This window comes from Diabrotica undecimpunctata, chromosome 6, assembly GCF_040954645.1.
Source record: "Diabrotica undecimpunctata isolate CICGRU chromosome 6, icDiaUnde3, whole genome shotgun sequence".
Classification (NCBI taxonomy): Eukaryota; Metazoa; Arthropoda; class Insecta; order Coleoptera; family Chrysomelidae; genus Diabrotica; species Diabrotica undecimpunctata.
The window spans coordinates 13,700,921-13,726,172 of NC_092808.1; the positions used below are offsets into that span (position 1 = coordinate 13,700,921).

The following is a 25,252-nucleotide window of genomic DNA, read 5'->3' on the forward strand; positions in this document are numbered from 1 at the left end:
GAACAAGAAATAATGACGTTTTTACTATTAAAGCTCTAAAAGAGGTAAGTTTAAAATTTAGAATATGTAATTTTGTATTAAAATGGTTTCTTATGTATTTTAGTGTGTTGCAATAGTCTTAAAACTAAGTGTAGGGGAGAGTGTTCCACAGTGGATCATTTTTTTTTCAAATGACATTTCTTTTTAGAAAAATTAGATTTTTGTATAATTTGTTTGTAATATCGCAAATATTAGACATTACTTGTCATTATAGCAGCGATTGGTTTGAATTACCTAATAATATTACCTATCTTTTATTATTTTTTTATTACCATGTCATTTGTTTCAGTGTGCCCCAAATATGGGGCACACTGAAACTATCGGTGGGGTACAATGAAACATTTTCTAAACAAAAATATGTTTAATGTAAAATATGTAGTGTCATACAAGTTTTACTCACTAGGACCTAAATGAACTTATTAATAGATATATTTTACCGAACGTCATGATTGTTAAAATTTATTTCAAAACTCATGTAGGCATTTTGTCTTGACGTTGAGCCAGAAAGAATCGGTTGAGGTAAAAGCATTTTAATGTCTTCTAACCGAACAACTGAAATATCTGGATTTGTAGGAAAGATGAATTTGCCAGTTACTTTTGCGCTTTTCCTCATAAAGGAAATTTCAAATTCATCTTTTTCCAAAACGTTCAATATTTTCCCAACAAAGTAAATCAAATTCTTGGTCGTAAACTGTACCAAAACGAAGTTATTTTTAGTTGGAGGTCTGGTTAATTCCTCAGTAAGATCTGGAATTGGATCTTCCGGTGTCCAATCGCTTTCACTTGATGATTCCTGCCATTCTTGTTCTTCGTCATCATCATCATCTGTAATTTTTCTTGTCACCTTTTTAACAGCTGTTTGGTTTACTTTTTTTCTATTCAATTCCCTTTTAGCTAGTTCGTCCTTTTCAGGAGTGTCAGTCGCAATAATTGTTTTTCCTTGCCTTCTAAATTTCTGAATCTTTCGTTTTTGTGCCTTTGGAAATCCTCGAAAGATTTGTGGAGAAACAAAAGAAGATTTATTATTGGTTTTATTTTCTGCTGGCGTTTCATCAGTTCCCTCGATGCCTTGCTGTTTTTCTGTTTCTTGCTCAGGCTGTTGAATAACTGTTGGTTCAGAATTATTTTCTGGTCTGTCTGTTACAGCCGACATGAGGAAATCGTCATCTGAAAATATTTCTGGATCATAAGGGAAGATGCCAGTTTTCTTAAATCCTGAACTGATGTTCGTAGGTGTCATTGATCTTTCATGCGCAACTTTAACAAAACTTCCGACATTAAAAATATTTACTGGAATACCAGGGTGATTAAGAAGCCAACCTTGCATGGCATTGTTATAATGCGCCTTGAACGATGAAAATACTGCTACATCTAAGGGCTGCATTTTGTTTGAGCAGTGTGGAGGGTGGAGGTAGTGTCAATATTGTAACCCCATTCGACTTTGCAAGATCCAAGGTTTCCATTGACAAATGGCTCTCGTGATTATCCATGATGAGAAGGCTGGGGTTGTTACAAGAACTAGAAGAATATTTTATAAAATGTTCCATTACTTGAGGAAATAATTCCCTGTTCATCCATCCAGAAGAAGCAGCCAATCCCAACGTACCAGCTGGAGCATCTTGTATCATCATTTCCTTGAAATGAACTCTGGGAAATACCATGGCCGGAGGTAAGGCATAACCACCAGCACAAATGATACTGCAGGTCGTTACAAGAACCCCTCTATTCCCACTAGTACATTGAAAGACCTGTTTCATACCTTTTTTGGCAAGAATTTTAGGAGGAGCATGAACTGTGGTGGTTCCAGTTTCGTCTAAATTAAAGACTCTACTGCCATCACTAAAACGAGACTCACGCTTAAGAACTTTGCGTACATACCTAAAATAAAAAAAATCTATTTCTAGAAATGAAAAATAGTGCATCATATAAGAGAAAAAGTTACTTAAATGCATCTGATTTCTTACCTAAACAAAGTAACATAGGCAACACCTTGTAATTCGGCTGCTCGTCTTATAGGCAGATTTTCTTGAACAACGAGACGCACAGCTGCTTTCATCTGCTCTTGACTGAAAGTGCCAATGTTTGTTTTGCGCTTACGGTTACGAGCCATCTTAAACTTGGATGACAACTAAAAAATAAATAATTAAAACATTGTTGCATGTGTCATGGGGTACAGTGAAACATGTTTCACTGTGCCCCACATGGACTTGTTTCAATCTGGACCATTAAGCACTTTTCCCAACAATTAACTTAAGAACCTAACCTAAAACATTCAAAATGCCGCAAATTTCAGAAATCATCAATCAATTATGTACCTTACCCCGCAACGTTCTTAGCAAATATTAAATTAAATAATTGGAGACTTACTGGGTTGAAAATATATCACTTAAAATTTATTTGGAACCAGAAAAACAATATTTTTTTCGTCGCAACAGAACGGCGGATTTACCCACACTGAGGTTAAGATAACAAGTAGAGGACGGCGGGAACTTCTCTGAAGCGAAGGTTGCGTTGATTTGGCGCGGTATTTGAATTTTAAAATCTCTTTGTTTCAGTGTGGAACATGTTTCGCTGTGGAACACCCTCCCCTATTTACTGTTAATATAATAGTTTGACAAATAGTTGACATTTTAAAAATTCCTCACTAACTATTCTGATGTTTTGGCAACGCTGTGGGGTTCTGACGTCGTAAATCTTGAATGACGTGCAAGCATTTTTATATGAAACATGCTATAGGACCGGTAGTAAGGCAATACAGTCCATCTAATTTACTTACCGTTGCACGTCATTATCATTGACAGATATCGAAGTTGACATAGTTGCCAAAGTATAAAAAAATCCTGATTCCGTTTTAAATCAAATAGGTCACATAATTATTGCAAAAGTGGATTAGAAATAGAAATCTTTAAATCTTATTTCTATGCGTATGTAATAAAATATGTCTAGTGGCTGTAATGCAAGTGTACTCGACAAAAATGTTTCTAAAAAAGAACACACCTTTATCATGTGACCTCGCGGGCTATGACGCAGATGACGTGCAACGGTATGTAAATTAGGTGAAGTATAGATAGGTCTATAGTTGACGACATTCGATTTTTTACCACCCTTATGAAGAGAAATAATAATGTCTGTCTTTAGTCACTCTGGAAATATACCTTTTTCAAAGGATTCGTTAATTAGTGAGACCAGCACTTTCAACACAATTTTTGGGAGATTTGAGAAAATTTTTATGGACAGTACTACAGGAAGATTTGGTTTTGATACTACTGATTGTTTGGATCAGTTCAGATTTATCAACTGCTCTTATAAAGAATGAATTCGAGACCTTTTTGAATTGGAAAGATAGGAAATAGGATCTTGTGGCAAAATAGTTGATGTTTTATTTTTACTTAAGTACATTAACAAAGTATTCATTTAGATTTTCAGGGTTTGGAAGAAAAAATGTTTGAGCTGTATTAATTTTATTTCGAAGACGGTTTATTATGTACCAAGTTTCTCTTGCAACAGTTTTAGAGCTTCCCAGACAATTCTGGTAGTACATTTTTTTATAGTCCATTTCCATCATATTGATAGCACATTATGTATGCAAATCCCTAAATTGTTGATACGGATGACTCAATGAAAAATAGATATTTGTCAACAAGTTTACAGAAGTATATAGGAAAACAATTTTAAATTGAGTATGACCAGCAGGTATAAAGGTTGAAGCAGAATAGAATACAATAGTTTTGAGGGTTACTAATCCCTAAATAAAGTTGCCAGTGTCGGAGTGATGGAGATTAAGAGGTACTAATGAATTTGCAAGAAATGTAAGATGTTTATTTTATTGGTTATATATAAAATAATTTGTGGCCGTAACAGGGGCCGATTTGTAAAAAAATGAATATTATTTTAATCAAATTAGATTTCAGATTTACTGCTTTCCTTAGAATCTAAGGAATCTTCAACTCCAATGTAAATTATTACCGGTTCCAGCATTGCATCAGTCATATTATCCAAATTCCACATTTTATTTTCTTCCTTGTGAGCATGACTAACAGCATTTTTCCAATTTTCTGGAGTTACTTTTGATAAGGAATGTTCTAATAATTGTTGTAAGTCTTCTAATTTTAAAGTTTTGTTGTTGCGTCCGACTTCACCCTTTACTTGAGACCATATATTTTCTATCGGATTCAGATCACAGTGGTATGGGGGTAAACGTAAAATAATTACATCACGGTTTAATGCCATTTTATTAATTATATATTTTTTCTAAGCTGCATTATGTTGCCTTACAATAGGTAATAATTCCTTTTTTGTCGAATTCTCCTTGTACTCAATTGCGTGTTTATCCAACCATTCGATTATCTTTCCTTTTTTCCATGCCGTTGTTGGCAATTTTTCTGCTAGTCTTGAATGGTAACTAGCATTATCCATGGCTATGAGAGAATTTTTTGGAATTAAATCCAACATTTGCTCAAAATATTCTTCAAAAACGTCAGCAGTCATTTCCTCGTGGTAATCTTTGGTTGATTTTGAGGCAAAACTTAATAATCCACCATTGACAAAACCGTATTCGTTTCCAAAATGGGTTATTATGAGTCTGCGTCCTTTTTCAACGGGAATATTGTTTATTCCAGTAGATACACCTTCGATGAATGCCTGACGGGAACTTTTTACATTTGTATCAACCCATAGATATGGTACAGTATGACCTTCATTTAGCCAAGTCTCGTCCAAATAAAAAATTGTTTTCCCTTCTTCTCGGTACTTTTTAATAGTTTTTAGATAATCTCGTCTCCAACATACAATGTAATCATTTTCAATTAAAACGGATTTTCTTTTATTCTTTTGCCAACGAAATCTCATCTCTCTCATTAGTCCCCATAATTTCTTGTTGCTTATGATTGGTAACTCTTCGTTTTCTCTAATTAATTTTTATATTTTGTCCAATGTTGGAAATTCTTTGTTAAAAAAAATGAGTGGACGCTGCGTCTTATCATGTTTTTATGTATTTTTTCAATTTCCAAGGGTTTACTCCCTCCACTCTTCTTGGGAGATGAAACAGTTCCTCCTTTTCTTTCTTTTAGGAATCTATAAATTGTTGCTTCTCCAACCCCTGTCATATTTGAACACATGTTAACGATTTCACGAACATTACTTGAAGGGCGTTGATGTACAAGTGCATCGTGTACATTTAATATTATATTTTTCTCACTTAGACTGAAGGCACCTTTAAAACTACACTTAACCGGGATAAAACCTGTTGTCGACGTCATTTTTAAATGCAAATAACAAAATATCGACACCAAAAACGTAGGTAGGCAAGACACGAACAATGTACATCTACAAACTAAATGGAAGATGCAAACAATTTCTAATTTATATTATTGGCATAAGATGTGGCATAAAATCTACTTAAACTATCATTAGTGAAGCCTTATCAGTAATTCCAGGTAATCGTTCAATGAAGGTATTCTTTTTGTGTCAGGCGATAACTTGTATAGAAAACAATAATCACCTTTAATTTACTGTTTACATTAATTTATTTGGTGAAACATTGAATTCTCTCGTTAATCACCCGTGTATAATTAACAATAATCATGTGGCATATATACCGACGTTTTTTACGCACAAAAAAGGTATAGTGAGATTAGTGGACACTTATTTTACAGAAGATTTTTTAAAAGATAATGAATTGTTGACGGCGTCTTAAAATATTAATATTTTTTATTTATTTCAAAACAAGTATAGGGTGACGCCTATGGTTTTTTGACCTGTTGAGGATTTGCATAGATAATGTGCTATCAATATGATGGAAAAAGACTATAGCTGTTTTGATAAGTTTTAGGTAGGTTCCTTTGTACTTGGAGGTATATTTAGTGACAAATACATATGTTGGTAGTAAATTTCTTGATGTACAGTAGTGAACGCTTAATACCTGATTGAAAATACAGACAAGCCTGTCTAAAAAATGGCTGAAATTATAATCAACGTCCACAGAGGGAACGTGCAACCCAGAAATCAATCACAAATTTTGGAATTTACGAAAGTTATATGTTGTGTGCGGAGACCAGAAGAAGAATTAGGTCAAGCAGTTATGTCAACGGTCGAACGCCAAGGACTGAGTTATGTTCATCTTGATAAAATAAAGTTCTTTTAATTAAGTGTACCTATTTTATTTAAAATAAGAAACAGTGGGAAGGAAGCCTTGGACCTTGTGTAAACGCGTGATTGCCAAGTTTCTTAGTTTTAAGAAAATCGCACTACGTCAACCAACTCTGTGCGTCAACCAGACCCGATCTCCCCTACTTATATTTATAAATAGTTTTAAAATTTAAAGCTTACAGCTTCTATTTTTGTAAATAACTTTTTTTAGTATCTTTTATAATAACAGATATAAGGGACTTTGCCACAAAATGTAATAACCCTGTTTATAAATTATTTAAAATAGGGAATACCCGGTATAATTTGGAAATAGTGTCCATAACTTAGTATCACGCAAGTCTCCGATATATAATATCTATACAATAGCTATCATAGTATATTAATTACTATTCGTGTATTCCCACTCTCGTTAAACAGCATTAGTCCTCCGTTTCAAAAACAACTTTTTCTTTGGTGGAATAATCGGAACCGTGTTGGAAATGTCAACCTATTAACCTTAACTTTTCTAGAATAACATAAATATTAAGAGGTATTAACGTTATAAGAAGATGTGAATACCCTCTCAAAATTTCAACCAGATTTGTGTGTATTTTTCAAACCAGATTCGATTCAGAAATTCGTGATTGCGGACATAAAAACATGGTGTCAACATGTCTGATATATTTTTTTGTGTTTTTTGTTGTGGTTAGATATTCCAATGGACAAGGTAAGTAAAATCCGTTTAAAATTTATTTCTAATTTTCGGTAATTTCCGACCAAAGGTTAAATAACTTAGCAATCACTTGTTTATATCGTTTTTTTATTAAGAACATTAAGAAGCAATTAGTAGATAGATATGATGGTCAAAGTCAACAAGAGTCGTGACCTTTTAGACATATTTTAGCAGGTGATTACAAATATTTTACATTTACAACAAAAAATCATTCGATTCTATTACAATAATTTAACGATTTATTAAAAAAATATTTACAAAAACAAAGCAGTCTAGGTAAATATGGTTGCCTAAATCGTATATAAATACATCATGTTTATTATTAGGTATTTATTTATAATAATTAAAAGAATGCAAAAATTTCACCTTAATTTTTATTCCATTAATTTTAATTTACGTGATATCAATATTTCTCAGATATTTTATTTATTTTTATTGTGGAGAAGTTACAACCTCTCTATGAATACCTATGAATTTTTCGTTTTCTAAACAATCTGATTGTTATTTTTAAGTTTGATAAAAGATACAATGAATAAAGACTCCTTGGACAAAGAATTTTATAGATGCTCACGTCATGGTTTCCAGCGCACTGAAAGAGTCAAATGATAACGGGTTGACACTAATAAACTTTGCAAGTACCAAAAACATGTTAGTTGAATGAACAAGACTTCCTTATAAAATTGTACCGGGTGGTCCAATAAGCCGATCTCTCGGCTATATATCAGAAACTATTCATGTTATAACTTTAGGAGAAAAAATTCTTTAGTAAAACTGGCCAAGAGAAATCGCTGGAAATAACTTTCAAGTTTCTGGGTTAACCGCTAGGGGGCGCAACCTGTGAAGAAAAATTTGAAAACCAGTTTTTTGTGAAATATGCCCAATTATACCAAGTGTTAAATAAGTAAACTAGAAAGAAACCTAAATTCCGCACAAAGTTGTTCAAGTACTTTTTTTTTATTTTATCAAATAAAGGGTGGGAGGAGTGGGGAAGTATTTGTGTATAAATACCTATAACTTTGGTTTATATCAACCGATTTTAACGAAATTAGTGTCACTAGAAAGAGTGTGGATGATTTAATTTACATCTACTATAAAACAATTGCATTTAGTTTTAATTGTCATGGGTAGAGGGTATTTTCGAATAGAAAAAATTAAAATTTGTTTTTCTTTAAAATGTTTAATGGAAACACCTATTTATTGTAAATTATGACATCAGCCAAGACGAGCTGTAACACTACCAAATGCGCTGGCAGATGCACGAGTATGCAAGCCACTAAATAGAAAGAAGAAGAAGAAGAGAAGCAAAAATATAAGAAGAGCATGCAATATAGAAGACATAAATGGATGGGTGACAAAACGGAAACAGGAGTGGAACGAACACATTAGTAGAATAACAGAGAAGAGGATAGTATGAATATCACGACATAAGTCACCAAATGAACGAAGAAGTATTGGCAGACCTAGAAAAAGATAGTGCGATAATTTAAACAATTCACTAGGCTAATATTGAAGAAGGAACAGGTTTTAAAGCCTACATAAAAGAAGGAAGAAGAAGAAGAAGTTTAAAACATCGATAATAAAACAAGATAACATCGGTGAAAGCCGGGAAAAACTCAAAAATCAGCAGCAACAGAATCACTTGGAGAGAGGAAAGTAACAAACACTAAAATACCAAAAAAGAAAACCCCATGGTTTAAATAGGTAATGAAGACAAAATGTGAAAAAAAAGCCAAAACATAACAAACAAAACAGGCATATAACCACTATATGAATCAGAAATGAAACGAATACCTTAGTTAGACAAATAAAAAGGGAAAACTGGCAGAACGCAACGGCTACGGAACACAAAAAGAAATATGGAGAATGATCAGAGGACAAAGAAAAGAGATGAACTAATAAAAACAAAACACATTCAGAAGAAAAAATGGGTAGACTAATTTCGATCCCTATTTGCTAAAGGTGACGATAATGAACCACCAACACCAGAGGTGATGACAAACGAAGCAGTAACTATTGAGGAGGAAGAGGTAAAGGAAGCATTAACGAAATTAAAAAATAGAAAATCACCAGGAGAAGACAGAATATCGAACGAACGGATGACCAGATCTGACCAAACAACTATTAAAACTAATTAAAAAAATAATAGAACAAAACAGAATTCCTCAAGAATGGAGATCAAGCATCCTAATACATGTCTTCAGAAAGGGAAACCAATTGGACAAGGAAAATTATAGAGAAATTAATTTATTAAACACAACACTAAAATGTTGTCCTTACACCTTGTCCTGATGCCTTTGTTTCGCGCACCAGTCATAGGTCGCTGCCCTTGGGGAATAAGTTTTGTCTTTAGGGAAATAGGTTCACTTTACTTCTTTGAAGGAGCACCCAGAAAACTGGGACAAATGAAAATTTCGAAAATAACGTTTTAACAAGTCTATTAAAACAATTACAACAATGGATGTTGGCTCGAGTAACTGGTCTTGGTCCCTGAAATTGTGAGGGGAGCACGACCAGTGAAACCAAACACAGTCCCTAAGCGTCCAGCGCCTGTACACCGGGTGGCCGCCGGACACCGCCGCTGGACGCAAGAAAGGCGTGGCAATTGAGGCGAACAGTTGCGGCGCCTTCGCCTTCAGCTTTTAGTTTACCCTTCCAACTTCCCTACGGCTACTCCAAATTTCTCTAATCTCAGTCGCCAAACTCCAAAACCCGGCGGCGGTGGGGTCCCACGCATTAGACGCGTCTGCCGGTGCGGGGACCCCGCCCTCGATCCTGACACACACACACACACACACACTTTTCGAGCCTTCCTCGACAGACTATCTAGGAGTAGCCGACTCACCCTATCCAACTTCCCGCCCTCTCACACCCCAACAGGAAGCTCGTAGCTCGGAAATTGTCGGCGAGGCACTGGTGGGGTCACTGACGCCAAATAGGTGACACCAATAAATACCAGTAGAAGAGAATACCAGCCCAACTGCATCTCAGCATGCATCACCGACTAGTCCTTATCCTCACGGAAGGATGAATGGCGAATTCCCGGCGCCAAAAAACGGGGACCTCTTGGATATGGAATGGTAACCCAGACAGAGGAGTCCAGATGGAGAAAACCAGCTTTTAAAAAATCCGCAATTCAAGCTGGAAGACATCGCGGCGAAGGATGAATGGCCATGCGTAGTTGGTCGAGAGCGATTCCTGTAAGGAACCAGGCGACACCTCACAGTAATTAGCCTTACTCGGGCATGCGGGGCTCTGCTCGAGTGGACTGTAATTCCCTAGCTACTCGTGGGAACAATATGGAAAATAATATGGAAACCAATATTCCCGAACAACCCGTAGTAGAAAGCCCTGAAGGCACTACTATACAGATAGCGAAGCCGACCAAAAGGAAGGCAGTCAGAGTCACCTCCCTAGAGGAGGTGGATCTAATGACAGACGAGGAGGTTATTAAGGCCAGGCTGGCCGGGGCCTCCAAGAAGAAAGTAAGGGATCTGGTGGGAAAAGGCCAGGATTACATTGAAGCCAAGCGCTCGGTGATCAAGGCCAACCTCACCAAGGTGCTTGGACGACAAAAGGACAATCCCCCTAAGTCTAAAGAGAAGGCGGAGCAAAAGCTGGAAATGGCTACGCAAAAGTCTACAAAGAAGCGACAAAGGTTGGACCACAGTACGCCGCCAGCGGAAGCCAAAAAGAGGCCGAGGAAGTCAGAAATGACTTTTACACAAGCCCTTTGCTCGGCAAAGGTGGCTGTAGTATGTGATTGCTTCCCTGGAGTCAGGATGGAACCCACAAAGCTTAAGGCAGTGCAAACATCCATCTTGGAGGCTCTGGAGAGAACGTCAGAAGAAGGGCCGCAAATCAGGCTGCTAAAGAGCACGTTCAAGCCCGGTTACCTGGTAATGACGTGCGCGGATAGTGCAAGCGCACAATGGCTCAGGGACACTACTCCCACTCTGAAGCTTTGGGAAGGTGCAAGCCTCCAGGCTAAGGACGAGAGTGAAGTCGAGAGGCCGTGTTCTTGCACTGTCTACATCCCAGACGAGGACGGAAAGAGGTTGGAGGCGGAAAGTGTGCTGACTCGATTAAGGGTCAGCAACCGAAAGCTCAACACCCTTATATGGACCGTTTTGGGCAAAACACCTGCAGAAAAAGGGCAGGTATGGGTCCTCTCAATGGACAAAGAGTCCTTTGAGGAACTCAACAAACTTCAAATGTGTCCTTACTTTGGCAGCGGAAGAATTAAATTCCGTGTCAAGGATGATGGGTACATTAAGAAGGTTGCAGAGGCCGGAAAAAAGAAAAGAAGTAAAACCTTCAGAGGGGCAAAGCTCTAAAGCAGCGCCAAGAGCAGCTCTAAAGAAGGAATAATCCCGAAAGAAGTCCGTACCGACTTGCAGGGGAGGGGAGAAGGCTAGAAGCCACTGAGCGGGTGGCCGCTCCCATGGAAGGGGTAGAGGACACGGGAAAACCCGAAAGTTAGCCTTCAGTTTAGAGGAAGGCAGAGTAAAGGTCCTGCAGGTCAACCTTCATCATGCTAAAGCTGCGTCGGCGGTTTTGTGCAGAAGGTTTGACATGGAAGGCCTGGACTTGGCCCTACTGCAGGAACCATTGCTCCACGGAGGGAAGATTGCAGGCTTGAAGCCGCAACAAGGTAAGTTACTATACGATGCGAAAGGAGAGACACCTCGAGCATGCATTGTATATGGTAACGAAGTAAACTGTACACTGATTCCGGATCTTTGCTCTAGAGACTTTGTTACAGGTATTTTAACCGCTTCCACCGAGGAAGGTAGTAAAAGATGGTTGGTCTGTTCTGCCTACTTCGCTGGAGAGAAGGTCTTCCGCCCAGGCATAGTAGAGGACGTTATAACCTACAGCCGAAGGGAGAACCTTCATCTAATACTGGGATGTGATGCCAATGCCCACCATCTGGCATGGGGGAGTACGAACATCAACAGTCGAGGTGAGTCTTTACTACAGTTCATCTTAAGCATGGGTTTAGAAATAGCCAATATAGGAAATAAACCTACCTTCGTTACGGCCACGCGCAAAGAAGTCTTAGATGTAACACTTTGCAGTGAAAAAACGTACGATACTATAAAGAATTGGCATGTGTCAGAGGAACCTTCATGTTCCGACCATAGGCACATTCGATTTGATTTAATTACTTCGACTCGAATGGTGGCAAGGTTCAGGAACCCGAGAGAGACGGACTGGGAAGGCTATAGAGGCTCACTCGAGAAGTCTCTTGAGGGAGGAATCGGCACCATAAAAGATACGGAAGATCTCGAACTGACAGTCGAAACGGTGAGGGGAGCTGTTCTGGCCGCTTACCAGGAGAATTGTCCAGAGAGAGAAAAGAAAGGAAAGAAAAACACACCCTGGTGGAATGAACACTTACAAAAGCTTAGGGCAGATGTAAGAAGGCTATTCAATAAAGCCAAATTCAACCAGGACTGGGCCATTTATAGAGAAAAACTGACGCAATATAATAAGGAGATCCGAAAAGCCAAAAGAGACTCGTGGCGAAAGTTCTGCGAGGAAGTCGAACAGGCTCCCGCATGTTCCAGAATCCACAAGGTCCTGGCTAAGGATGGTATTGCGAATCAGGTCGGCCTCTTGAAGAAAGAGGACGAAACGTATGTAGAAACCCTGGAGGAAAGCTTAATAATGCTCACCAAGGTACATTTTCCCAGCTCATCCATTGACAATAATCCTTCGGTAGAGGTAGCTCACCCCAGAAGGCCTACTAAGGCGGACTGGAAATTAGCTACCGACATCACGAGACCGGAAAAAGTCAGGTGGGCCATCAATAAATTCCAGCCATACAAATCACCTGAAATGGACGGGATTTATCCAGCCTTGCTACAGAAGGGACAGGATGTGATCATCCCGCATCTAACAAAGATCTTCAAAGCTAGTTTGGCATGGAGATATATTCCAACCGCATGGCGAAGGATGAAAGTCACATATATCCCCAAGGTTGGTAGGGTAATGGACCAGACCCCCAAGTCATACAGACCAATAAGCCTATCCTCTTTCCTAGCAAAAACGCTGGAAAGATTGATAGACAGGTATATTAGGGACTTAGCCATCCACTTAGCGATCGCCAATATGCATACCAGCCAGGAAAGTCAACTGACTTGGCGCTGGATGATCTTAACAGACTGCTCTCAAAGTCGCTAGATGACAAGGAGATAGCGGTGGCGACCTTTCTGGACATAGAGGGAGCGTTTAATAACGTCTCCTTCGAGTCTGTAACGGACGCGCTTAAAAGAAGAGGAGTTCCTGCCTTCATATGCGAGTGGACAAAGGCGACCTTAACAAACAGGATCATTGTGTCCTCGTTAGGTCAAGCCACTATTGAAGCAAAGGCAGGAAGCGGCTGCCCACAAGGAGGAGTTTTATCCCCATTACTGTGGGCTACGCTTATGGACGACCTACTTAATACACTGTCCAGGGAGGGTTTTTACTGTCTGGGTTATGCGGACGATTTGGTAATTGTAGTCCGAGGACGCTTTACCAAAATAATTTCGGAGAGACTTCAAGTCGCTCTGAGGATGGTGGACAGCTGGTGTTAGGAGGAAGGCCTGAAGGTTAACCCTAAAAAAACATCTGTTGTTCCCTTCACCAGAAAAAGAGCACTGCAAGGCCACTAGTGCTCAAGGGAGTAGAAATCCCATTCACAAGTCAGGCCAAGTACTTAGGTGTAATATTCGACCAGAGGCTGACATGGAATGCACACATTCAGAAAGTCACACAGAAGGCCACTATGGCCCTGAACACATGTAGACGAATGTGTGGTAAGAATTGGGGGCTAAATCCTAAAATGAACCTCTGGTTATACACAAGGGTTATAAGGCCCATGATAACTTATGGTTCAGTGGCGTGGTGGAACAAAACGCAACAGTCCGGAGCGATTCGATTGCTCAGTAGCACACAAAGACTTGCATGCTTGAGTGTTACAGGAGCCATGAGAACAGCCCCAACGGACGCGCTAGAAGTTCTGCTAAACCTACCACCTCTGCATATATACATACAGAGTGAAGCCAGATCAACAGTACATCGGTTGATCCAAGGCCAAGCTCCAATAAGTATGATGCAGGGAGCTGATAACTTAAGGCTATACCAGGACATAAAGGCAGACCCCGTTCTAGGAATGCCTGTAGACCGAATGGTTACGAGGTATAGTTTTAACAAAAAATTTCAAATTACAATACCAAAAAGAGAGGACTGGGAAACTGGTCCGCCGCTAACAGCAAACTCAATATGGTATACGGACGGCTCCAAAACGGATACAGGTACGGGGGCTGGAATATATGGCATAAAACCAAGGACGGAAGTCCGGGTATGTCTAGGAACATACGCGACCGTATTTCAAGCCGAATTAGCTGCTATACACAGGTGCGCTATGGAACTAATCGGCCGAAATGTAGATAACGACTCCATCGTTATCTATTCGGATAGTCAAGCGGCTCTAAAGGCTCTCAATTCGGTACAGGTCGATTCATGGCTGGTATGGAACTGTTTGGATGTCCTCTCTCAGGTGGGAAGTCAAAACAGGTTGACACTTGCCTGGGTGCCGGGATATAAGGGTCATCGTGGCAACGAGAAGGCCGATGAATTTGCCCGAGAAGGCGCATCTACGCCACTGGTTGGTCCGGAACCCTTCTTTGGAATCGCAAATACGATAAAAAGGGCAGCCATACACAAATGGGTGCAACAGAAGTCTCTTGAGTGGTGGAACAACTCACCAGGACAGAGGCAGGCCAAACAGTTCATCAAAGGACATTCGGCTAAATTTACAGCAGACTTACTTTCGCACAGACGCAGGACTGTCAGAATGATAGTGCGTCTGCTCACTGGGCACTGTAGACACAATAGACACTTGAGTCTCATAGGCTTGACAGAAGAGGACACCTGTCGTTTCTGTCTGAAAGAAGAGGAAACCGCTCTACACGTTCTGTGCCATTGCGAAGGTCTCGCACGAACGCGGTTTCTAGAACTCGGAGAGGAAAAACCGGAAGCACCAGGCTACATGAAAAGGCCACTATCAAGGCTGTTGAGTCTCATTAAGAGGACCAAGCTAGATGAAGTGCTTTAAAATAAGGGGGAAACACAATAGATCTGCAAAGGTCGCAGTGTATCAGGCTCTATTGGCCGCCCATTTTCTACATTCTACATGGATGTTGGACGCCGATAACTTGCTTACGATAGCTGATTTATGAAACTAAACTTTATGAAACTATAAAACTAGATAACTTGTCAGTAATACAATATTGACACGAACTGAGTAAAACTTATTACTATACCGACTGTGCTAAACCTTCTGAGGTGCTACTAGCGCGGACAGGAGCATATAGCTCATCCAATGCTGGATTCGAACTAATACTGATTGATATGAAACTGATTTCAAATCACTCGGCTCGTAATCGTTTCTTAACATTCAGAAATCTCCCCCCTGACCCTCGACGTAAGTAAAGGATATGTTTACATTTAGAATACCTTCGACTTTCCTTTCATAGAAGGGTAGCTTTCGTTAATGTTGGGAAATTTCAAATGACTCAAACCAATAATTTGGAATAACTAATCCTTTCATTGGCGCAAGTTATCGGCGCCGTACAGATTATTAGATGGTACAAAGGAATTTTATAAATCTAAACTAATATACAGTGTGATATAATGATATGATACAAACATAAAATAAAAATATTAGATATTGTTGTTACGCAACAATAATTTAATAACACAAGATCAGATTTCAATTCAGTAAGGTTTGTTGGAGACAGAGCAGGCTTTATTAGTTGAATTTTTTCCTCCGTAGGATAGATATTGTTGTTACGCAACAGTGACAATAAATAAACTGAATGAAATTATAACACTAGCAGGATAATGAGGCAAGTGCAAGAGAAATCACTAGAATACGACAAATCGGCATATCTATGTTTCGTGGACCTTAAGAAGGCATTTGACCGACCGGGTCAAATTAAAGGACGTTGTTCACTTATTGTACTCAAGAGAGATACCTCTAGGAATAATAAAAACGAACGAAAATATTTACCAAAAGAACACAATAAAAGTAAAAGTGGAAGAAGAACTAACCGACCCTATTGAAGCTGGAAATGGGAAAAGACAGGGAGATTCCCTAAGTCCTCTATTGTTTAACCTGATTATGGATAAAATAATAAAAAAATTAAGAACTAAAAAAGGATAACAAATGGGAGAAAAACAACCTCGAAGAATTTGCTTGCAGCCGACGCAATACGACTCTCTCAAAGTGAAGACAATTTACAACGTATGCTGCAGCAATTTAGTATAACCGCCAGAAAATTTAACATGTTAATTTCCCCAAAAAGACAAAATGCATGGTTACACTACCAAATTTACTAAGATGTAAATTGGAGCTGGAAGGTCAGATAACAGAACAAGTGATGGAGTTTACATATCTAGGCATCACATTATTTAGCTACGGAAAGCTCTAAACTGAAGTGGAAGATCAAGTTAATAGGGCAAACGGAGCCGCAGGCTGTCTGAATTAAACAATATGGAGAAATAAAAATATCGGGAAAGAAATTTCCCGATATTTTTATCAAGGCAAAATTGACAAAACAGTCATCAGAACAATAATAACATTCGCGGCAGAAACAAAACCTGACACAGAGAGGACAAAAGGATGTTAGAAACAGCAGAGATGAGAAAAATTGATGGCAAGACACTAGAGGACAGAGCTAGAAGTACAGGTATACGACGTAGATGCAAGGTGTAGAACATCAAGAACCAGGTATAAAGAGAAGAGTAGAATGAAACGATCATGTAAGCCAAATGACAACAAATAGAGTAGTAAAGACGGCAAGAGACGGTTCCCCAATAGGAAGACGATTAGTAGGAAGACCACGAAAACGATGGAACAACAACTTACTGGGGACACATTGAAAAAAATTTTGAGAACGATTTCTGAAGTGAAAATTGAAACGTCAATAAACGTACTTTAACCTTTAATTGTGGCTTATTCCCATTTAAATAGTAATTACTTTAAAATGCCACAAGAAAATAGCTTCAGAACAATATTTGATGGATGTTGTTGCTTGATCATATATATTGGAAATTAAGTCCGTATATCTATAGTCTATTCTCCCATTTTGTAAAGACTTCTTTACTCCCCAATGTTCCACCTTATCGAATGCTTTTTCAAAGTCTACAAATGCCAAATACATTGGGATTTGATATTCGTTGGCCTTTTCAAATAATATTTTTATCGTAAGCAGATGGTCGCTTGTACTGAATCCTTTTCTAAAACCGGCTTGCTCTCTTGGCTGGTAATTATCTAACTTAGTTGTTAATCTGTTTCTTAGTAGTTTAGTTAACAGTTTGTACATTACATTCAGTAGCGTTATGGGCCTATAGGTTTTCAGATCTTTTCCATCGCCTTTCTTAAATAGTAATAGTATTATTGCCGCGTTCTATGTGGTGGGTATTTGTTTTATGCTCAATATTTTATTCATTAGTACATAAAGGACTCCCACTGTAGTTTTCCCCCATTTTTTAGCATTTCCACAGTTATTCCATCTTTCCCAGGAGATTTGTTATTCTTCATTTCTTTGAGTGCCTTTTTAATTTCATTTTTACTGATTTCTGGTTGTAGGTCAGAGTTAACGTTCTTTATTTTGTTGTAACTGATTACGGATTTCTTGGGTTGGTTTTTGTTCTGTTTTATAGAGATTTATATAATATTCGTGCGTTATCTGTAAAATTTCTTTTATATTGTTGGTCTCCACTCCTTCTTTGTTCTTTATGCTATTAATTTGTATGTTTTCTAGGTTCTGCTTTAAGCACTTGATGTTTCTATTTTTTTTCAATTGTTTTCTCTATCTTTTCTTCCTGTACTCTCCGTTTACACTCCTTGATATTTTTTCTAATAGTTTTGTTTATTTCTTTGTATTCTATTTTATTTCTGTCCCCTTGTTCTAGTAATGTTCTTCTTGTGTTCATAAGAATCTTTGTTTCCTGGGATATGAAACTTTCTTTTTTTTTATTGTTGTCTGTGCTATTTCTTTACCCACTTTCGTTAGAGTTTCAGTACATATCATATTTATTTCATCGATATGTTTTTGTTCTATATCTTCCTTGGTCGGCAATATTTCCTTTTTTTTTCTTCGAACATCTGTTTTTCTTGTTTTAGTTTTTCCATATCTAATTTCTGATTATTTTTCATTGTCTCTCTTATTTCCAATCTACTATCAATGATCAGCTTGGCTCGGACTAGTCTATGGTCGCTACCAGTTGAGAAGCGATTTAGGGCTGTTACGTCTTTAACCATGGATTTTTGCGTTGAAAGAATATAAATCAATTTCGTTTTTAGTTTCACCATTGGGACTAATCCATGTCCATTTTCTTTGGGGATTTTTCTTAAAGAATGTATTCATTACATATAGTTGCTTCTTCTCCAAGTAATTCATCAATGTGTGTTCTCTATCATTTCTTTTGCCGTATCCATGGTGTCCTAATTTGTCTTCTTCTTTATATAGTTGTTCTTTTATTTTGGTACTGAAGTCCCCGATTATTAGCGTTAATTTTGATTTCTTTTCTTCCATAGCTGTTGTTATGTCTTCGTACAAATGTTCAATATCCTCATCGCTGTAGGTACTTGTTGGAGCGTACACCTGTATGATTTTTAAGGACGTTCTTTTTAATTTAATCGTCGTGTATGCTACTCTATCTGATATGCCCCTGGTAGATTGTATGTGTTTAACTATTTTTTTATTTATAATAAATCCTACTCCATTGTTGGTGTTTTCTTCATTACCTTTAAAGTGTAGCAAATTTCCTGATTTTAGCTGTATTTTTTGTTCTCATTTTCTTCCTACTTCGGATATGCCGATGATATGTATTTTAGTCAGTTCTTCCTCTAGTTCGTGGATTTTAGGCTCTTTGTTCATGGATCTGATGTTATACGTTCCTACATTTATTTTTGTCGAATATTTGCCTCGCTTAATATCCTTGAGGCGGACCGGTTTCCCGGTCTGGGAGATTCCGAGTTAGTAACTCTACCCACCTGGGGTCCTATTCCGTTTGTTTCATAATTCATGTTTCCTGAAGAGGGTTTTTTTGGCATTAAAACACCTCGCTTGCCAGACGGGTTGGTGAGTTCTGTATCAGCTGCCCACTCTGGGTCAGACGCTGTTCGTAGCCGTCCACTCTGGATCAGACGCTATTGTTTTGCTAGTTTTTGGTCCATGCCGGGTATTTCATTTCCCCGGTACCACCCATATCTGGGAGGCATTCCTCTATCCGCCACCCGGGACGCGCCCGATGAGGGACTATACCCAATACGGGTATAGTCCCCCATCGGGCGCGTATAATTTTAAATATATATATATATATATATATATATATATATATACAAGGATTTCCACAGTTTTCACTGTATTACTTCACTCAACCGTTTTCTCCAATTTTTCCTGTTTAGCCAGTCCCCTTCCTGTAGGTTTCTTCTACTCATTGCTTCATCCACTTCATCTCTGAAAGATCTTCGGGGTCTGCCTTTCTTTCTTCTTCCTATCGAGCTCAACTCTGTTATTCCATTTATCCACCGATTTTGGTCTGCTCTTCTGACATGTCCGTACCAGGTTAACCTCTTCTGTTCGATGTAGTCTATTATGTCGGAGTTCATTCCCATTCTCCTCTTAATCTCCATGTTATTTATTCTATCTCTTCTTGTTACTCTGCAGCTTCTCCTTAGGATTTCCATCTCTGTTGCTTTTATTTTGTTTTTGGTTTTCTTATTTATTGTCCAATTTTCACACCCATAAGTGAGGATACTTCTGGTCATGGTATTATATATTTTTTTCTTTGTTTTCATGCTGATGTTCTTATCCCACAGTACCGGGTTCAATTTTCGTATGCAGTCTCTTGTTTGTCCTAGTCTATTTTTTATATCTTCCTCCGTTGTTCCTTTGTTTGATATTATGAAACCTAAATACTTATACTTGCCTGTTCCTTTAATTTGTTTACCTTCGTCTATTTCCAGCTGTTTTATTTCTGTATTCTCCGTTGTTAGGTATTCAGTTTTCTTTAGGTTTATTTCCATCCCATTCTTTGTATATTCCTGCTCCAGTTTTCTCATCATAAAATTGAGGTCATCCTCGTCTTGTGCGATCACTATTTGGTCGTCGGCAAAACTTAGCGTATACAGATATTCGTTCCTTACTGGTATACCCATTCCTTCGCACTTTCTTTTCCATGGTTTCAGGTTTTTTTCCCTGATTTATTTATTTTTAAATTTAAATGTAATTGTAATGTAAAATGTAATTTTAAATATAACAATAGTAAACTTTTTTGCATTTTTTAGGGTCCAAAAATCAACATTCTCAGACAAATTTAGCTTGTTCGTATGATTTTTAGAGGATCAGTGGCATTTTCTTCTTTGACAACTAAAGTATAAATAAATTTATTTATTTATAATGAAACTAAACCATCTCTGGCATTTTGTAATCCGGTTTTTAGATGGCTCTATTACAGTTACTTGGGATTAAAATTAAAAATCAAAAATTAATAAAAAAAAAGGCTGTCTTAATCTTTGCATTTCTGCACAATATATATAATTCCTTTGCTTCTTTGATTTTTTGTTTGATTGTTTTTTTTACATTTTTGTATTGTGTGTATACTATAATATGATGTGGGATATCGTACATTATTTTTAATTTATTTATTTAGATGGAGACGTCTGTACGACTCCTGATAAAAAACAGGGAAGTTGTATTCCAATAAGATCATGTCAACCTATGATGACAGCTCTTCTAACTGTTGAAAGACCCTTATCCGATACAGCACAGAAACAACTTGAGGCTTACCTTTGCTCTGAAGACTATAAGGTAAGTTATCTTGATTATTGTTATTTGATAATCTTAAATGAAATACTGAACATAAATTTTGCATATTATGTTTTTGTTTTCACTCGTTTGACCATGAATTTTTCCATCACTTTTTCAATTTTTCAGTTCAATGTATTAATTTTTCGATCCATAAAAGTGTGCTGCAATTAATGAAACGAGAGATGAGAAAGATAATTTATTGTTAAAAATAATTTCAAAACGAATCTTATCTACAAACGACAACATTATAGATCTAGAAAACGCTATTCACGAAGCTTTTAAAAATAATCAAAAATGTATGGCAATTTACTTTGACATAACTAAAACATTTGACACAGTATAAGCTATGGAAACACCGCATATCGAATGTTCTATAAAATTGGGATATTACGGAAATATTTTGGATTACACAAACAATTTTTTAACTTTAAGAACATTTCAAGTCCGAGCAAATGGTGCTATATCTTATCTTAGAGAACAACAAAAAGGAATCCCACAAGGATCGATTATCAGTCCTACTCTATTTCTATTAGCAATAAACGATATAATAAAAATCATTGCGAAACCTGTTCAGGCAAGACAATATGCTGATGACCTAATTATTTACATCAAAGGCAAGAACGTTAATCGTATGGCGTCAATATTACAAGAACACTTAAATAAACTAGTAAATTGGTCCCTAAGTACCGGTTTCGGGTTTTGTTCTAATAAAACAAAATGTATAATATTTTCAAAAAGACATATCGAGGATAAACCGAATCTAATGCTTGAAAACCCAAATCTTTTTTATACAAACGAAATAAAATTTCTAGGAGTGATATTTGATCAACAGTTAAATTGGAAAAGTCATATTCATGTCGAAATGGTCTTAACTTGTTAAAGTACCTAGCTCACAAAACTTGGGGTGCTGTTAGTAAAACACTAGTCATGTGAAACAGATCCTTAATTCGTTCCTAAATTTTATTCCAAACAGCACAACAATGTTAAAACCTTTGGATACATTACATAACACCCCTCCTTGGGATTATACTGGGAGCCTACAGAACAACTCCGATGAATAGCATACAAGATGAAATAGGTGAACCCACGCTAGAGCTTCGGAGGCAGCCAATAATCCTTAATTACACTTCTATCATAACTGTAAATAAAACAATTCCAATAAATAATATTTTAGACATATCCATGGCTAATGACTCTTTAAAGTTTAATCTCCCATATTCCCGCGGAATTTATCATGCAATTAACCCACTTAACTGGAAGCAATTTCCACTCTTATATCAATACAAAAATATATCTTCATCTTTACCTTTGATTATAAAAATTCCAACAGTCAATTGCTGTCTATTACAATTCCAAAATACCCGGGTCAGCTGTTTCCTGACCCGGGAAACTAGTACCTGCTTAGGGTCCCTTGTTCAGGGTCACGGATGAAGTCCACAACGGCAGCCACGGAAGAGAAGAATACCTTCGGTACGGTGTGGATGGCGGAAGTGGTAATCCCTTGATTTTAGGAATTGTATAAAATCACTCACCAACCCGTCTAGCCAGCGTGGTGTTTTAAGGCTAAAAAACCTCATAACAGGAATATGGCGATATATAAAACAAAAGGAAGGGGTCCCCAGGTAGGTAGACAATACAGTGCAAGAAATCGCTAAAAACCACACGATTGACTCTAAATATTAGGTCCTTACGCAAAGATGAAAAAGTCTACGAACTCGAAGAAGACATTAAGGACTTAAAATGGGACATAATTGGTCTAGCAGAGTGAAAAGAAAAGGGGAAGAGTGGGAAGAATTTTATGAGAAAATTGCAGAAACTAGCACGAATTATCACAGTACGTATACCATGATAATAAGAGACTTCAACGCTAAGATTGGACAACGACTAGAAAAAAGCCAAAACTGTATAAGACAATTTGGCTGTGGAGTTGGGAATGAGAGAGGAGAAATCTTAGTTAACTTTCTACAAGCCCACAAATACTATGCAATGAACACATTCTATAAGGAAAAAAGTGGGCGTGGCTATCCCCAGATGGAAAAACTCGGAACGAAATAGATTACATACTGTGTAACAAAACAGATATCATACAGGACGTAACAGTAATAAATACGGCGTCAGTAAGTAGCGATCACCGAATGGTTAGAGGCAAATTAGAGATAAAACATAATAAAAATAGAAATAAACTTATAAAAATACAGACACAGATGAACTATAATCTAATACAGAACAATATAAAAGCAAGTTAAAACCAGCGAAAGTATTAAATCTAGATAAATTTATCTTAAATGAAATCAATGAAGTCATAACAAAAGAACTAGGTATTAAATGCAAGCTTAGAAGTGTCAACCGCTAACAGAAAACGAAAATCCAAAATAAGTGTAGAATCACAAAACATGCTGAAACAAAAGATCTTCTGAGACAAAACAAAAGAGATACTGTAGAATTTAAGGAACTTAATCGAGTAATAAGAAAACAGATAAAAGAGGACATTAAAAAACATCAAGAAGACCGTATAGAACAAGCCATAGAGAAAAACCTAAGTCTCAAATGCACCAAACCGAAACTAGGAAAGAAAAATATAGTAACCATTAAAAATGAACTAGAAAAAAGTAAATCTGATATAGCAAACTCAATTGAAAAGTTCTACGCCGATCTGTATCGTTACAGAAACGATCCCTCTAACTCCTCAAAGCAGATAACAGATATCAACTCAGAAGTCATGCCCGAAATAAGCCACGAAGAAATAGAAAGAGCAGTAAAAGAAATAAAAATGAAAAAAAGAATAAAGCTCCTGGAAGCGATGGAATCCTAGCAGAAATGCTGAAGAAAGGCGGAGAAGAAGCCGTCACATGTCTAAAAATACTATTTAATAAAAGGCAACATACCCGACCAATGGAATACTGCTAAAATAATACTAATACACAAAAGGAAGACACCGTAGAACTGAAAAATTATCGACCAATTTCACTTCTTTCACAACTTTACAAAAGATTTGTAACGAAATTATTTTTGCTTACCACATGGGGTATTATTATAAGGGGTAGAAAATTAGGGACTGAAATTATGGGGGTCGAGATAGGCAAGGAAAATAAATCGAAATGTATGCGAACGGCACTCAAGGTTTGTTAGGAGAGCTGGGGTCGTGGATAAGTAAATGGCAATGAGGTTGGATTAGGGCAACTACAAAAAAATTAAACAAAGGGGTTACTTTCATGAATCTACTGGGACAAATGAACAAATAGAACAACAAGAAAGACTTCTAGCTATTTAAGAAAAAAAAAGGACGCCGCTTCGAAGGATCCTAAACTTGCTGGATGAAGGAAAAAAGGCTCTTCCTTCCTAAAGAAGTAAACACAAAAAAAAGGTTAGGAGATTTTTCTAAAATAAAAGACAAAATGGTTCAAAGAAATGAAATAAACATTTATTTTTGAACAAACATGCAGTTACACAAACAGAAAAACAAATTACATGGGTTTATACCAAAATAAAATATAAAACAGACTTACATATGTCCTATCTATTTATCTATTACATATATCCTATCTATTACAAATTAAACACAAACAGTTATCTGCATTTTCACTAAAATACACTGAAAAAGTTCTGAGATTATCTTCTCTGTTAGAAGAAACGAAGTCATTATTAATCGTTTAAGAATTGGCCATACTGCCTTAACACACAAATACCTAATAACAAAAGAACCACTACCTATCTGCTCCAGCTGCTCTAATCCACTGACTGTGAACTGTGAAACACATCCTGCTTGATTGTCCTCAATTCAAGGAAAAAAAGAAGATCCCAGGGATTCACAGATGATGATCTCAAGACAGTTCTCACCAAAAAAATTTTGACAGTGTTAGGCTATTTAAAAGACATCAAGTTATTCAATTGAATATATCCACTAATAACCCTACGCGGTTGATGTAGTTTTGTTTTTAAATAATAAAAAAGAATATTTAAATTTTTTAGGAGAAAAACGGATTTAGGGCTTTTTATTTTAAAGTTGGATGCTGACTTATCAGATTCTAAGAACCCCTAACTCCCTCGTATAGGAAGCTAAAGCTTTTTACTTTAAAAATTAACTAATTTTATACAGACTGAACATAAAAGGTTTATTGAAAATACAACTTATGTTTTTAAGAACTGTGTAATATCTTAAAATGAATAGACATATAAAAATTTGAACGAGGGCACAATTGTTCAACTATTTCTTTTTTCTTAGCTTTATTAAATCCTCTTACTTCTTTAGTTTTCTCAGGCATTGGAAAGTTCTTGATATATTTAGCTTGTAAGAAATTTAGCACTTTGATATTAGATTCTTGGTAATTAGTGGAATATAGTAGAATTGTATTGCCTCGTTTAGCTATAATTTTTACAATGTCTGTAAGATACGGAACTCTATCGTTGCCACGATGCGTAAATTTTGGCTTGGAAGTGTACTCTTTCCAAGCGAAAAGATCCTCACCACTAAGCTCCTTTGTTT

At 37.1% G+C, this 25,252-nt stretch overlaps 2 protein-coding genes across 2 annotated transcripts in view; one reads left to right on the forward strand and one right to left on the reverse strand.

The window, feature by feature from the left end:
* Window positions 1–1,373: 1,373 nt before the first annotated feature.
* Window positions 1,374–2,149, reverse strand: LOC140444231 (uncharacterized). The gene is made up of 2 exons (XM_072535979.1): window positions 2,004–2,149; window positions 1,374–1,917 (listed from the first exon to the last, which is right to left on the reverse strand). Exons 1-2 carry the CDS (start codon window positions 2,147–2,149, stop codon window positions 1,374–1,376), a joined length of 690 nt encoding a protein of 229 aa, XP_072392080.1.
* Window positions 2,150–6,569: 4,420 nt separating this feature from the next.
* Window positions 6,570–25,252, forward strand: part of LOC140443149 (phenoloxidase-activating factor 3-like) — a 49,725-nt gene continuing 31,042 nt past the window's right edge. The window contains exons 1-2 of the mRNA XM_072534242.1: window positions 6,570–6,892; window positions 20,612–20,769. Coding sequence (XP_072390343.1) covers window positions 6,826–6,892; window positions 20,612–20,769 — 225 coding nt within the window. The 5' untranslated portion in view covers window positions 6,570–6,825. The remainder of the gene's footprint in view (window positions 6,893–20,611; window positions 20,770–25,252) is intronic.

Coding starts and splice junctions, on each gene's coding strand:
- LOC140444231 (XM_072535979.1), bottom strand. CDS start 2,149: ATGGCTCGTAACCGTAAGCGCAAAACAAACATTGGCACTTTCAGTCAA. Junction 1,918..2,003: donor GCCTATGTTACTTTGTTTAG/GTAAGAAATCAG, acceptor TTTTTATTTTAG/GTATGTACGCAAAGTTCTTA.